This window comes from Tursiops truncatus, chromosome 3 (genome assembly GCF_011762595.2).
Source record: "Tursiops truncatus isolate mTurTru1 chromosome 3, mTurTru1.mat.Y, whole genome shotgun sequence".
Lineage (NCBI taxonomy): Eukaryota > Metazoa > Chordata > Mammalia > Artiodactyla > Delphinidae > Tursiops > Tursiops truncatus.
In genome coordinates, this window is record NC_047036.1 from 72,127,310 (window position 1) to 72,141,894 (window position 14,585).

The 14,585-nt window shown below is 37.3% G+C and overlaps 1 protein-coding gene across 1 annotated transcript in view; it reads left to right on the forward strand.

The window, feature by feature from the left end:
- The first annotated feature begins 303 nt into the window (after window positions 1-303).
- The window catches only part of ADGRV1 (adhesion G protein-coupled receptor V1), a 564,070-nt gene continuing 549,788 nt past the window's right edge, over window positions 304-14,585 (forward strand). The window contains exon 1 of the mRNA XM_073801943.1: window positions 304-331. Coding sequence (XP_073658044.1) covers window positions 304-331 — 28 coding nt within the window. The remainder of the gene's footprint in view (window positions 332-14,585) is intronic.

Consider the following 14,585-nt stretch of genomic DNA (forward strand, 5'->3'; position numbering starts at 1 on the left):
TACAGAAAGTTGATTTTGCCACGTATGCAGGCCTGTTTTTTTTCCCTTCAGAAGGCAGGACTGGGGGGACAGGAGGCATCTTTGCAAGTTTGGAGGGTTCCCCAATATGCTAGGATCTCAGGCCACACAGGAAGCTGAGCTCTGTTGTCCTGATAGAGGTGTGACAGAGGAGGAGGAGGGTGGAGCTGGGACACAGGAGGCTGTGGTAATGCAAAGGCTGTGTTTTCTGATCGCACTGTGACACACTATACACTTTAAAACGTACCACACCAAGTCCCTCCCCCAGCTGTTGGGCAGGTGGTCATGGGGGCCCTTTCTGGTGCAGTCAGGCGTAAGTCTGCCTGTACCTCAGAATGAGGGCAAGATGCTGAAAGGACATTTCTCATTCATTTATTCAGGATTCTGAAAACCCAGAATGGACGTTCTTTCATATAAATGGCTAAAACTGACTGTTGGAATAGATGTCCATAAATGAGTTTTGAACTAATACAAAATTATTAGTTAAAAAGGAGGGCCGGGGGCGGGGGTGGGTTCTCTTTGAGAGAGGCAATGCCAGCTCTCCATATGCATTTGAATGTAATTACGTTGAAAATATTCATTTTAAAGATTATATTATTTGACTATTTAAATTTAATAAATGTATTTGTTATTCAAAATTCTTTTTCCCTAGGCATGTTTTTTTGATTTGTACTATGTATTTGGGAGTAGAGTTCTTTCATGCTTTACTTTATTAGGGGCTTAACATGGCTTAAATCCAACCATCTGTTCGCATCTTGGCACATCAGGTTGGAGGTGGTGGTACAGGCTGAATAAAATTCCCACAATTTAAAGGTTAGGGAAAGAGCTACTTTTATGAATAGATTTCCAGTGATTCTCAGCAAGACAATAGTGCAGAAGTGGAATAAAAATGCACTTCTTTCTCTGAAGCACAAGGTCCCCTGTCTGTCTTTAGTTTTGCTGAAAGGCAATTAGCATTTCAACTAGCCAATTTGGTTACATGCAACGAAGTACTTGGGTTTATAATTTGCTGCTCTCTGTCTGAGGCTGTTGAGCTCCAGCTCTTATGTAATCCTCTCCAAGTAGCCTTCTCTCCAGTATAGTTATTGTTGCTGGTCTTAAATAACTAATCAACAGAGAGTGTTCCTTGCCTTCAGCTGTAGGGTGCTATAGGGCAAGGAAAATGAAATGCCAAGCTACTAAGGGGATGATTGTAATTATTAAATAGTCATTATTGAAGTGTGGCACAGGTTGAAAGATACTGAATAGCTTCAAATCGAATGCAACTTCAAAAAGGCATTGTGTGATACTCTTAATAGTTTATTTCTGCATGTAGTATGTGCAATAAACAGAGGGTATATATATTGGAATTAATTAAGATGACTCAAAATTAACAAAGAAGAAGCAATTCTTAATTATTTATATTGACTTTGCTCCTTTCTGCAAGAAAGAATTCTGTGGGGAATATGTGTAAAAGAGAAAATAATTTTTTTCTTAAGGGTTATAACAAATGAACAAGTGCTCTGAGGCATATTCTGGAAATAATTCAACAGTTTGTATTTGTGTGCTAATCGGAAATAAGATTTTGCTAGCTTCTTTAGTCATGAATTCTGATAATTATAGTACTGTTGATATATTTCATGTATATAGTCATATCCCTCTGAAGGAACCACTGTATGTTATGATAATCCTTTTGTTAGGATAAGTGGAATGATATCCTTTAATCCATGTCATGTGGCAATAATTCAATTTAGCTCATCTTTTAATGCAGTCCTGTTTTTGCAAAGTGCTTATGTAATTATTTGGAAAAATAATACATTTCTCATTTTTTTCAAATAATGTTTAACTGAAAGAAGGCATGTATTAGATACAAGCCTTGCACGTGATCATTATAATTGAGAACATATATGAAAAAATTGCCTGAGCTTCTATATTTCCAATCTGCGATATAAAGTGAAAGCCCTATCTGCAGCTACAGTTAGAGTCATTTGTATATTATTCAACTAAATTCAGCAGTGTTGATGATTAGGAATGAAACAAAGAAGGCTTGCCTGTCCTCTGGCAGACTAGTCAACTAAGGATGGAAAGTGTTCTGGAAAAAGTGGGACTTGATCTGGACTTTGCAGAGTGGTAAAGGAGAAGGAGTGGGGAGAGGTAGGAAGAAGGGCCTGGGGAGCATCTCAGATCAAAGGTGCAGAGATAAGAATGTTCCGGCTGTCTTGTCCCAGATACACATTATATCAACTTGACTGGAACTGTTGACAGAAGAGAAAAAGACGACAATGTACAGGGTGGGATGGATTTTTTTTTTTAATTGAGATATAATTCACTTAACAAAACAAAACAAAAAAATCACCTTTCAAAGTAGATAATTCAGTAGTATTTAATGTATTTACAAAGTTGTGCAACTGTCACCACTGTCATTCCAGAACATTTTCATCACCTCAAAAAGAAATCCTGTTCCCGTTAGCTTTCACTCCCCATTCTCTCCTCACCGCCAAGTCCTCAGCAACCCATCTACTTTCTGTCCCTATAGATGTGCCTGTTCTGGACATGTCATGTTAATGGAATCATCCAGTATGTGGCCTTTTGTGTCTGCCTTCTGTCAGTTACTATGATATTTTCAGGGTTCATCATGTTGTAGCATGTATCACTACTTTGTTCTTTTTTATGGCTGAATAATATTCCATCGTATGAATATACTACTTTTTGTTTATCCATTCATCAATTGATAGACATTTAGGTTGTTTCTATGTTTTGACTAAATATTATGGACATTTGTGTACAAGTTTTTGAGTGAACGTATGCTTTCAGTTCTCTTGGTTAGGAGTGGAATTGCTGGGTCAATAGAGAGGTAAATAAAACAGCCAGGATGCATTTAGAAAAACTTTATCCCTTCTATACATTCTGTTAAGCTTAGGGTCGCATTATGAGGCAAATGCATCAAGTATGGCCTGAAGGTTTATCACTTAGAACTCTGCTTGCATAGATCTCTGCCAATTATAAGACATTTAATACAACCAAACTGTGATAAAACAAAAAAAAGGAACAATTTGCAGCTTCTCCCTCACCACTGGCTGTAGGTTTTCTTAGGAAGGGAAGTATGGTGATGGCTGGCATAATGCTTGACCTATCTAGGATATGCTGAAATCGGAAATATGATTGTATATTATCTGATGCAACTGAATTCAGTTTTCTGATGACTTCTTTCCTTTTGGTAGGCACTCATCTAAATGATATGGTTGAATTGACAAAATGAGATAATTTTTTTTTGCTACTAAGACAAATTACAGAAGCTTTAAAATGTTATTTTGTTAATGAGGGTAATTCATTAAATCGCTTGATTGAGAATTGGGCTTTAAGTAAAAGACATGTCCAATTCACTAATGTATAGTTTGCTAGATATCACTAATTCTGGTGTGTGTGTGTATGTGTGTGCATTCGTGTATTTGTTTATCTGAAACCTTAAGTAGTTTCCTGAAAGGGTCTGGTGTACTTTATAAAATAAATTGACATTTGAACAAATTTGTCTAATTTTGGTTGAGGCAAAATATTTTAAGCACTTTTGAAAAAAACCTAAAAAATATATTTGCTTAGTGCCTTATGATTTGGAACATATGTTCACATAAATTAATTCATGTCATCTTAATAACCACTTCATTGTAAGTTAACTGTTTTTACTTTATAGATGAAAGGAAGATTCATAAAGGTCAACAAAATTAATTAAAAACAACAAACCCAGATCTTCAACTTAATGTCCAAAAGTTGTCCACTCATTAATAATAATCACAGTAATGATCGTATTGTAATATTTTGTTATTTTTGGTGTCTCACAAAAACATTTTTCTATTAATTTTAAAATGAATTGACTTCCTATCTTAAATCTCCTAATATAAACAAATCTGTTTCGTTGGGTAGCATTACACTAAAAACCTCAGTGTAATAAAAGTATAAGGAAAACCTCAGCCAAGACTTCACTTCTTTTGAACATTTGTTACCAAAATTATAAATAATTGGAGATAATCTTTGCATACCAGTGTAAAGCAATTTGATCATTGTGTAGCAGTTTTACATAGTATGTAAATACCTTTCTTAGAGAAAGTCGGCAAATTTTGGAAATTGTTCTTGTTTTTAGGTGACTAAAATGCCCTAGCTTTTATAAGTCAGTGCTGTACCTACTACTTGAGACCTTGGAATAATATGAGTAATAGAATTTCCAAAAGCTGTTTTAGCTTGCAGGGAATTTTATTACTAATATTCATGAAAGATATTATATTGGCGGTTGGTCATTCATGCATTCATTGTTCCCTGAAGCACTCTACCGTGGACTTGGAAAACACACTGAGCTGGTAGTGTCTACTTTCATATTTTATTATATCTATTGACCTCAAAATTTATTTCGATTTTATAGTGATTTTTAATGATACAAAATTCCAGTGATTTCATAGCACTGCGTGTTTAGAAATCCTAATGCTACTCTTCTAGGCAGCCAACACCTTTCCCCTCCGCCCCCAGGCTCACTTCTTTCAGCACAGGAGATGAATGTAGCCATGGAAAGAATTAGGGCTGCTTATTTGCCTTCTTTCATTGCTTCTGCTCTTATTAAAGTATCATGTCAGCTACAAATAAAATCTATACTCACAACTAATTACCTTGCAAATGGCCAGTCACTCTGGGTGTGAAATTGTACATAATGTGACCATTCTTATTACGTCATTAAGCATTGGGTATAGGGCTGTTCTCTTCACTAGACTACGAGAGTGAGTAGGTTGTGGCTGCCAGTAAGAGGATGAGTTTGACTATAGAGAGAAGAGAATAAAGATGTGCACTTTTCATTTCATGGCTTTTTTATATGGTAGGCTGTATGGAGTGGTGACTTTAAAAATTATCTTCCCTGGGGCTTCCCTGGTGGCGCAGTGGTTGAGAGTCCGCCTGCCGATGCAGGGGACGCGGGTTCGTGCCCCGGTCCAGGAGGATCCCACGTGCCTCGGAGCGGCTGGGCCCGTGGGCCGTGGCTGCTGGGCCTGCGCATCCGGAGCCTGTGCTCCGCAACGGGAGAGGCCACAGCGGTGAGAGGCCCGCGTACCGGAAAAAAGAAAAAAAATTATCTTCCCTGTATGACTGTTAGCAAGATTTTATTGTTAATAGAGAATAGTAATCTAATATTTACTTAAGACCATAGGACCTGGACCTTGAGAGGCTGAGTTTGTAACCTGGCTTTGCATTTCCAGGGTACAGTCTTGAAAAATATATGTAATCTCTCTGTATCGCAGGTTCCTCGTCTGAAAATGAGTGTGATAATAGTACCCATCTTATATTTCAAATGGTTGCTATGAGGATCAAACGAGTTAACACATGTGAAGCAATTAGAACAACATCATTACCTAGCTTAGTAAAGTTAGCTGCTATTAGCTAATATTGTCACACATGAAATCCAAATTATTGATGATTAAGGTGCCTAGGGATATCTTCTTCCTTAGCTCCTTTTGCCTTCTCTAGATCCCTGAGGAGGATTTAAATTTACCTCGAAGATACTGGAGCTCAAGCTTCAGGCCCTAACGTTTTTTTCTTTTTTACTTTGTAGGCTTATTTTGGATCCTTAGAACATTAATCTTTAGCTTTTCTATTTTTTAATATAAGCACTTCCTTGAGAAAGTCTTCCACAAACCCTCAAATTAGGTTTTACATCATTCAGGGTCCTGTGTCTATAATGATTGCTGCTTTGACCCATGAGATTTTCTAGAACTTGTTTTTTTAAAAAAATTTACAAGTAATGCTGCTCTATTTTTGGTTTTTGGTATTATTAATTTATCGATGAATTTTATTGTATTCAGCATACAAGCTCAATATGATAACCAGTTTTTGGAACTTACTGTCAGTTTTTATAAACCTTTCCTGTGTGTTCAAAAGAACATTGTGTTCTCTGATTGTTGGGGATGTATTCTATATGCCCATCGGATCATCACGTCAAGCTTATTAACTGTGTAGTTCAAATCCTCCAAATCCTTCCTAATTTTTGTGTACTTGATATAGCAACTACAGAGCGGGGGCGGGGAGCGGGGAGGGAGAGGTGGAGGGAGAGAGAGATAGAGGATATGAATTGAAATCCCACACTTCTTTTTGGGGTTCTAGCAATTTTTGCTTTATATATTTTGAAGCTATGTTTTAGCTTGTAGTATCTCCTGGTAAATTGATATTTTTGTTGCTGTATAATGACTGTCTTTATCTGTAGTAATGCTTTTTGCCTTGAAGTCTGTTTTGTCTGTTAGTAACAGACAACAGTAATATTTCAGTAGTATTTGCCTATTATCTCATGAACTTCAGAAAGAAGGGAATGATCCCAGAAGGATCTAAGGTATAAGGAATGTTGACTAAAGTAGAGAGTAAACATTTGGATAAATGAAGAAAATAAGAATGATTAAATTCTATAGTCTAATGTTAAATATTGAGAGTTAAGTAAAACAAGATATAGCTTATGTTGTGAACAAAATTAGTATGATAGTGGGGTTTGTGTGACAGATGGTTGGGTTTAAGTATTCTAAGATATTTTTATTGTTCAACAGTAAGGTGAAGATATTAACTTTATTATTTTTAAAAATTAATTTTTGGCTGCATTGCGTCTTCATTGCTGCGCGCGGGCTTTCTCTAGTTGCAGCGGTGCATGGGCTTCTCACTGTGGTGGCTTCTCTTGTTGCGGAGCACGGGCTCTAGGCGTGCAGGCTTCAGTAGTTGTGGCTTGCGGGCTCTAGAGCACAGGCTCAGTAGTTGTGGTGCACGGACTTAATTGCTCCACAGTGTGTGGGATCTTCCCAGACCAGGGATCGAACCCATGTCCCCTGCATTGGCAGTTGGATTCTTAACCACTGTGCCACTGAGGAAGTCCTGAAGATATTAACTTTATTTATTTTCCATTTTAAAATTTAATTTTTAATAAACATATAATTGACATATAACATTGTATTAGTTTTAGATGTACATAATGATCTTTAAATTGAGGTAAGATTGACATACAACATTGTATTAGTTCAGGAGTGCAACATAATAATTTGATGTTTGCATATGGTGTGAAATTATCACCACAATAAGTCTAGTTATCATCCTTCACCTCACATAGTTACAATTTTGTGTGTGTATGAGATGAGAACTTTGTTTTTGAAAAAGCTTTATTTTTTATTATTATTTAATAAATAGGTTTTTTCTGTTTTTTTTATACAGCAGGTTCTTATTAGTCATCAATTTTATACACATCAGTGTATACATGTCAATCCCAATCGCCCAATTCATCACACCACCACCCCCATGCCCCGGCGGCTTACCCCCCTTGGTGTCCATACGGTTCATCTGTACCATTTTTCTGGGTTCCACATATATGCGTTAATATACGATATTTGTTTTTCTCTTTCTGACTTACTTCACTCTGTATGACAGTCTCTAGATCCATCCACATCTCAGCAAATGACTCAATTTCGTTCCTTTTTATGGCTGAGTAATATTCCATTGTATATATGTACCACATATTCTTTATCCATTCGTCTGTTGATGGGCATTTAGGTTGCTTCCATGACCTGGCTATTGTAAATAGTGCTGCAATGAACAGTGGGGTGCATGTGTATTTTTGAATTGTGGTTTTCTCTGGGTATATGCCCAGTAGTGGGATTGCTGGGTCATATGGTAGTTCTATTTTTAGTTTTTTAAGGAACCTCCATATTGTTCTCCATAGTGGCTGTACCAGTTTACATTCCCACAAACAGTGCAAGACGGTTCCCTTTTCTCCACACCCTCTCCAGCATTTGTTGGTTGTAGATTTTCTGATGAAGCCCATTCTAACTGGTGTGAGGTGATACCTCATTTTAGTTTTGATTTGCATTTCTCTAATAGTGATGTAGAGCAGCTATTCATGTGCTTCTTGGCCATCTGTATGTCTTCTTTGGAGAAATGTCTATTTAGGTCTTCTGCCCATTTTTGGATTGGGTTGTTTATTCTTTTAATATCGAGCTGCATGAGCTGTTTATATATTTTTGAGATTAATCCTTTGTCCGTTGATTCATTTGCAAACATTTTCTCCCATTCTGAGGGTTGTCTTTTCGTCTTGTTTATAGTTTCCTTTGCTGTGCAAAAGCTTTGAAGTTTCATTAGCTCCCATATGTTTGTTTTTCTTTTTATTTCCATTACTCTAGGAGGTGTATCAAAAAAGATCTTGCTGTGATTTATGTCAAAGAGTGTTCTTCCTATGTTTTCCTCTAAGAGTTTTATAGTATCCGGTCTTACATTTAGGTCTCTAGTCCATTTTGAGTTTATTTTTGTGTATGGTGTTAGGGAGTGTTCTAATGTCATTCTTTTACATGTAGCTGTCCAGTTTTCCCAGCACCACTTATTGAAGAGACTGTCTTTTCTCCATTGTGTATCCTTGCCTCCTTTGTCATAGAGTAGTTGACCGTAGGTGCGTGGGTTTATCTCTGGGCTTTCTATCTTGTTCCATTGATCTATGTTTCTGTGCCAGTACCATATTGTCTTGATTACTGTAGCTTTGTAGTATAGCCTGAAGTCAGGGAGTCTGATTCCTCCCACTCTGTTTTTTCCCCTCAAGACTGCTTTGGCTATTTGGGGTCTTTTGTGTCTCCACACAAATTTTAAGATTTTTTGCTCTAGTACCGTAAAAAACACGATTGGTAATTTGATAGGGATTGCATTGAATTTGTAGATTGCTTTGGGTAGTATAGTCATTTTCACAGTATTGATTCTTCCAATCCAAGAATGTGGTATATCTCTGCATCTGCTGGTATCAGCTTTAATTTCTTTCATCAGTGTCTTTTCCTTTTTTTAAAAAAATTATTTTATTTATTTATTTTTGGCTGTGTTGGGTTTTCGTTGCTGAGCACGGGCTTTCTCTAGTTGCGGTGAGTGGGGGCTACTGTTCGTTGCGGTGCATGGGCTTCTCATTGTGGTGGCTTCTCTTGTTGTGGAGCATGGGCTCTAGGCGGGTGGGCTTCAGTAGTTGTGGCGCGTGGGCTTCAGTAGTTGTGGCTTGCGGGCTCTAAAGCGCAGGCTCAGTAGTTGTGGCGCATGGGCTTAGTTGCTCCCCGGCATGTGGGATCTTCTCGGACCAGGGCTTGAACCTGTGTCCCCTGCACTGGCAGGCAGATTCCTAAACACTACGCCACCAGGGAAGTCCTCATCAGTGTCTTATAGTTTTCTGCATACAGGTCTTTTTTCTCCCTAGGTAGGTTTATTCCTAGGTATTTTTTTCTCTTTGTTGCAATGATAAATGGGAGTGTTTCCTTAATTTCTCTTTCAGATTTTTCATCATTAGTGTATAGGAATGCAAGAGATATATGTGCATTAATTTTTTATCCTGCAACTTTACCAGATTCATTGATTAGCTCTAGTAGTTTTCTGGTGGCATCTTTAGGATTCTCTATGTACAGTATCATGTCATCTGCAAACAGTGACAGTTTTACTTCTTCTCTTCCAATTTGTATTCCTTTTATTTGTTTTTCTTCTCTCATTGCCGAGGCTAGGACTTCCAAACTGTGTTGAATAATTGTGGTGAGAGTGGACATCCTTGTCTTGTTCCTGATCTTAGAGGAAATGCTTTCAGCTTTTCACCATTGAGAATGATGTTTGCTGTGGGTTTGTCGTATATGGCCTTTATTATGTTGAGGTAGGTTCCCTCTATGCCCACTTCCTGGAGAGTTTTTATCATAAATGGGTGTTGAATTCTGTCAAAAGCTTTTTCTGCATCTATTGAGATGATCAAATGGTTTTTATTCTTCAGTTTGTTGATATGGTGTATCACATTGATTTGCATGTATTGAAGAATCCTTGCATCCCTGGGATAAATCCCACTTGACCATGGTGTATGATCCTTTTAATGTGTTGTTGGATTCTGTTTGCTAGTATTTTTTTGAGGATTTTTGCATCTGTATTCATCAGTGATATTGGTCTGTAATTTTCTTTTTTTGAAGTATATTTGTCTGGTTTTGGTATCAGGGTGATGGTGGCTTCATAGAATTGAGTTTGGGAGTGTTCCTTCCTCCATAATTTTTTGGAAGAGTCTGAGAAGGATGGGTGTTAGCTCTTCTCTAAATGTTTGATAGAATTCACCTGTGAAGCTATCTTGTCCTGGACTTTTGTTTGTTGGAAGATTTTTATTCACAGTTTCAATTTCATTACTTGTGATTGGTCTGTTCATATTTTCTATTTCTTCCTGGTTCAGTCTTGGAAAGTTATACCTTTCTAAGAATTTGTCCATTTCCTCCAGGTTGTCCATTTTATTGGCATAGAGTTGCTTGTAGTAGTCTCTTAGGATGCTTTGTATTTCTTCAGTGTCTGTTGTAACTTCTCCTTTTTCATTTCTAATTTTATTGATTTGAGTTCTCTCCCTCGTTTTCTTGAGTCTGGCTAATGGTTTATCAATTTTGTTTATCTCCTCAAAGAACCAGCTTTTAGTTTTATTGATCTTTGCTATTGTTTTCTTTGTTTCTATTTCATTTATTTCTGCTCTGATCTTATTGATTTCTTTCCTTCTGCTAACTTTGGGTTTTGTTTGTTCTTCTTTCTCTAGTTCCTTTAGATGTAAGGTTAGATTATTTATTTGAGATTTTTCTTGTTTCTTGAGGTAGGCTTGTATAGCTATAAACTTACCTCTTAGAACTGCTTTTGCTGCATCCTATAGGTTTTGGATTGTCGTGTTTTCATTGTCGTTTGTGTCTAGGTATTTTTTGATTTCCTCTTTGATTTCTTCAGTGATCTCTTGCTTATTTAGTAAGTAGTGTTTAGCCTCCACGTGTTTGTGTTTTTTACATTTTTCCCCTGTAATTTATTTCTAATCTCATAGCGTTGTGGTCAGAAAAGATGCTTTCTTAAATATACTGAGGCTTGATTTGTGACCCAAGGTGTGATCTATTCTGGAGAATATTCCGTGTGCACTTGAGAAGAAAGTGTAATCTGCTGGTTTTGGATGGAATGTCTGATAAATATCAAATCTATCTGGTCTGGTGTCATTTAGAGCTTCTGTTTCCTTATTTTCTTTTTGGATGATCTGTCCATTAGTGTAAGTGAGGTGTTAAAGTCCCCCCACTACTATTGTGTTACTGTCAATTTCCTCTTTTACAGCTGTTACCTGTTGCCTTATGTATTGAGGTGCTCCTATGTTGGGTGCATATATATTTATAATTGTTATATCTTCTTCTTGGTTTGATCCCTTGATCATTATGTAGTGTCCTTCCTTGTCTCTTGTAACATTGTTTATTTTAAAGTCTGTTTTATCTGATATGAATATTGCTACTCCAGCTTTCTTTTGATTTCCACTTGCATGGAATATCTTTTTCCATCTCCTCACGTTCAATCTGAATGTGTCCCTGAGTCTGAAGTGGGTCTCTTGTAGACAGCATACAGATGGGTCTTGTTTTTGTATCCATTCAGCAAGCCTGTGTCTTTTGGTTGGAGCATTTAATCCATTCATGTTTAGGGTAATTATCAATATGTATGTTCTTATGACCATTTTCTCAATTGTTTTGGGTTTGTTTTTGTAGGTCATTTTCTTCTCTTGTGTTTCCCACTTAGAGAAGTTCCTTTAGCATTTGTTGTAGAGCTGGTTTGGTGGTGCTGAATTCTCTTAACTTTTGCTTGTCTGTAAAGCTTTTGATTTCTCTATCGAATCTGAATGAGTTCCTTGCCGGTTAGAGTAATCTTGGTTGTAGGTTCTTCCCTTTCATCACTTTAAGTATATCATGCCACTCCCTTCTGGCTTGTAGAGTTTCTGCTGAGAAATCCGTTGTTAACCTTATGGGACTTCCTTTGTATGTTATTTGTTGTTTCTCTGTTGCTGCTTTCAATAATTTTTCTTTATTTTTAATTTTTGCCAATTTGATTACTATGTGTCTCGGCGTGTTTCTCCTTGGGTTTATCCTATATGGGACTCTCTGTGCTTCCTGGACTTGGGTGGCTATTTCCTTCCCCATGTTAGGGAAGTTTTGGACTATAATCTCTTCAGATATTTTCTCGGGTCCTTTCTCTCTCTCTTCTCCTTCTGGGACCCCTATAATGTGAATGTTGTTGCATTTAATGTTGTCCCAGAGGTCTCTTAGGCTGTCTTGATTTCTTTTCATTTTTTTTTGTTTATTCTGTTCTGCAGCAGTGAATTCCACCATTCTGTCTTCCAGGTCACTTATCCATTCTTCTGCCTCAGTTATTCTGCTATTGATTCCTTCTAGTGTAGTTTTCATTTCAGTTATTGTATTGTTCATCTATGTTTGTTTGTTCTTTAATTCTTCTAGGTCTTTGTTAAGCATTTCTTGCATCTTCTCGATCTTTGGCTTCATTCTTTTTCTGAGGTTTTGGGTCATTTTCACTATCATTATTATGAATTCTTTTTCTGGAAGGTTTTCTATCTCCACTTCATTTAGTTGTTTTTCTGGGGTTTTATCTTGTTCCTTCATCTGGTACATAGCCCTGTGTCTTTTCATCTTGTCTGTCTTTCTGTGAATGTGGTTTTTGTTCCACAGGCTGCAGGATTGTAGTTCTGCTTGCTTCTGCTGTCTGCCCTCTGGTCCGAAGATATTAACTTTAAACCTTTAAAAGTTTATAGGATGAAAATGAAATCTCTCAAAGAACAAACACATCTGCAAGCACAGCGAAGGGAAGAAAGAGAAGAAATAATAAAACTGTAAGAGCAGGGCAAAATAACCACAAAATAACATGACAGAAAAAAATCTAAATATAAGACTAATTGTAATAAATGAATATAAATTTAACTCTTCAGTAAGAACACAGAGATTATCAGAAATGACCAAAAAATATAGAAATCAATTATATGTTGTTTACAAGAGACACACAATAAACGTAAGGACATAAAAAGGTGGAAAGCCAGAGAATGCAAAGAGAGATAACAACCCCTGACAATTTTGTATTTAACTTTGTACTCTTACTTGCAGAGGAGCCCTCGCTTATGTATGCTTCAGTTACAACCAACCACTCTAAAACTTAATGGCTTAAAATAAACACTTATTTTGCTCATGAATCTGCAACTTGGGTAGGGCTTGATGGGCACAGCTTGTCCTGCTCCACACAGTGTTTTCTGGGACAGCTTACGTGGAGCTGGAGGGTCCTCTTCCAAGGAGTCTCCCTCCCAGTGGCTGGCAAGTTGATGCTGGCTGTCGGTTCCTCTCCACGTGGACTGCACTATGAGGAGACTTGGACTTCCTCACAGCATGGTGTTAAGTTCCTTGAGCAAGCAGTATTTAAGAGACAGGAAGTGGAAACTGTCAGTGTTTTAAGGTTTGGGCCTGGAAGCTAGTACAGTATTCACTTCCACTGAATTCTGCGGGCAAGTGGCCACAGAGTTTAGATTTAAGAAGAGGGGGCATATAAGCCCATCTCTCAATGGAGAAGGGTCAAAAAGTTGTGGAGCCATATTTGAAAACTACCACACTGCTCTTGTTACTAAAAACATAATAAGAAAAGTAGCTCTCATGGAGTGCTTTGTTGAAGTGATGGCAGTTTGGCAGAGGGTATGTTTTGTGGGTTATTTAAAAGGGGAAAAAGCCACTTTGACTTCCCGATGGCAGTATATTCATGCATTTTTTTAGACTGGAATTTTCAACTGAGGCACCAAAAAATATGCATATTAAATGTCAAAGCAAATTGTGAGAAATTACTGAGACTCAAAATTTCAAAGAAGATAACAAACTTATTGCATAATTAAAAAAATTCCTCGTATAAAGTGTATAAAAATTCAAAAGAGTGAAGTCTGAGAGAGGATTTTCTGAGGAGAATGTATATTTTAAGAACCGTGGAAGTGCTGTGACTGTCCCCTTTCCTGGGTATATCTGTGCCTTATCTTAAATGTGGTGAGGAGGACTTCAGCTCCCTTTGGAGAGTTTGATTTGTGGATGAGGACCATAGCAAAAAAGTTCCTGAATAGTTTCTGAGAGGGCTCAGCACGATGGAGGGACGTGTCCAGGCTGAATGCATCACCTCCCACAACAGGGTAAAGGGAAGTAAGCCTTAAGGGCCAGCCATGACACTTACAGTAGGGATGTTAGCCTGAGGTCATTTTAAAGAGATCTTGCCTAAGAGGACCGCTTGCAGGCAGCCCTAGTTGGGGTAAAAGAAAAGTTACTGTTAAATTAATTAGAGCTTTGAATTGTTATGTGGGTTTGCCAGTAAATATGTATTATTATGAAAGCTTTCAAACATACACATACATAAAGAGAATAGTAAAATGGACCCCTTTACAACCACTGCCCAGAATTGGCAGTTTTCAAGATTTTGCCATACTTGTTTCATGTATCTCAACATATCACAGAAGGAAGCTATAAAAAATGTGGTTATTTTCTTACATAACCACAATGCTATTATCTTACCTAACGAAGTTAACAATAATTCCATAGTCTCATTCAGTAATGAGTTCATATTCAGATTTCCTTGAAACTCAAAAATGTCTTTTAGAGTTTGATTCTTCTATTTATTATGTAAATAATTCTTAGATATTCTATCTGACAGCCTCTTAAAGTCCCCTTGAATCTCCCCTTTCCCCCATACCTTTGATGTGTTGAAGAAACTTGGTAATTTGTCCCCTAGAATGT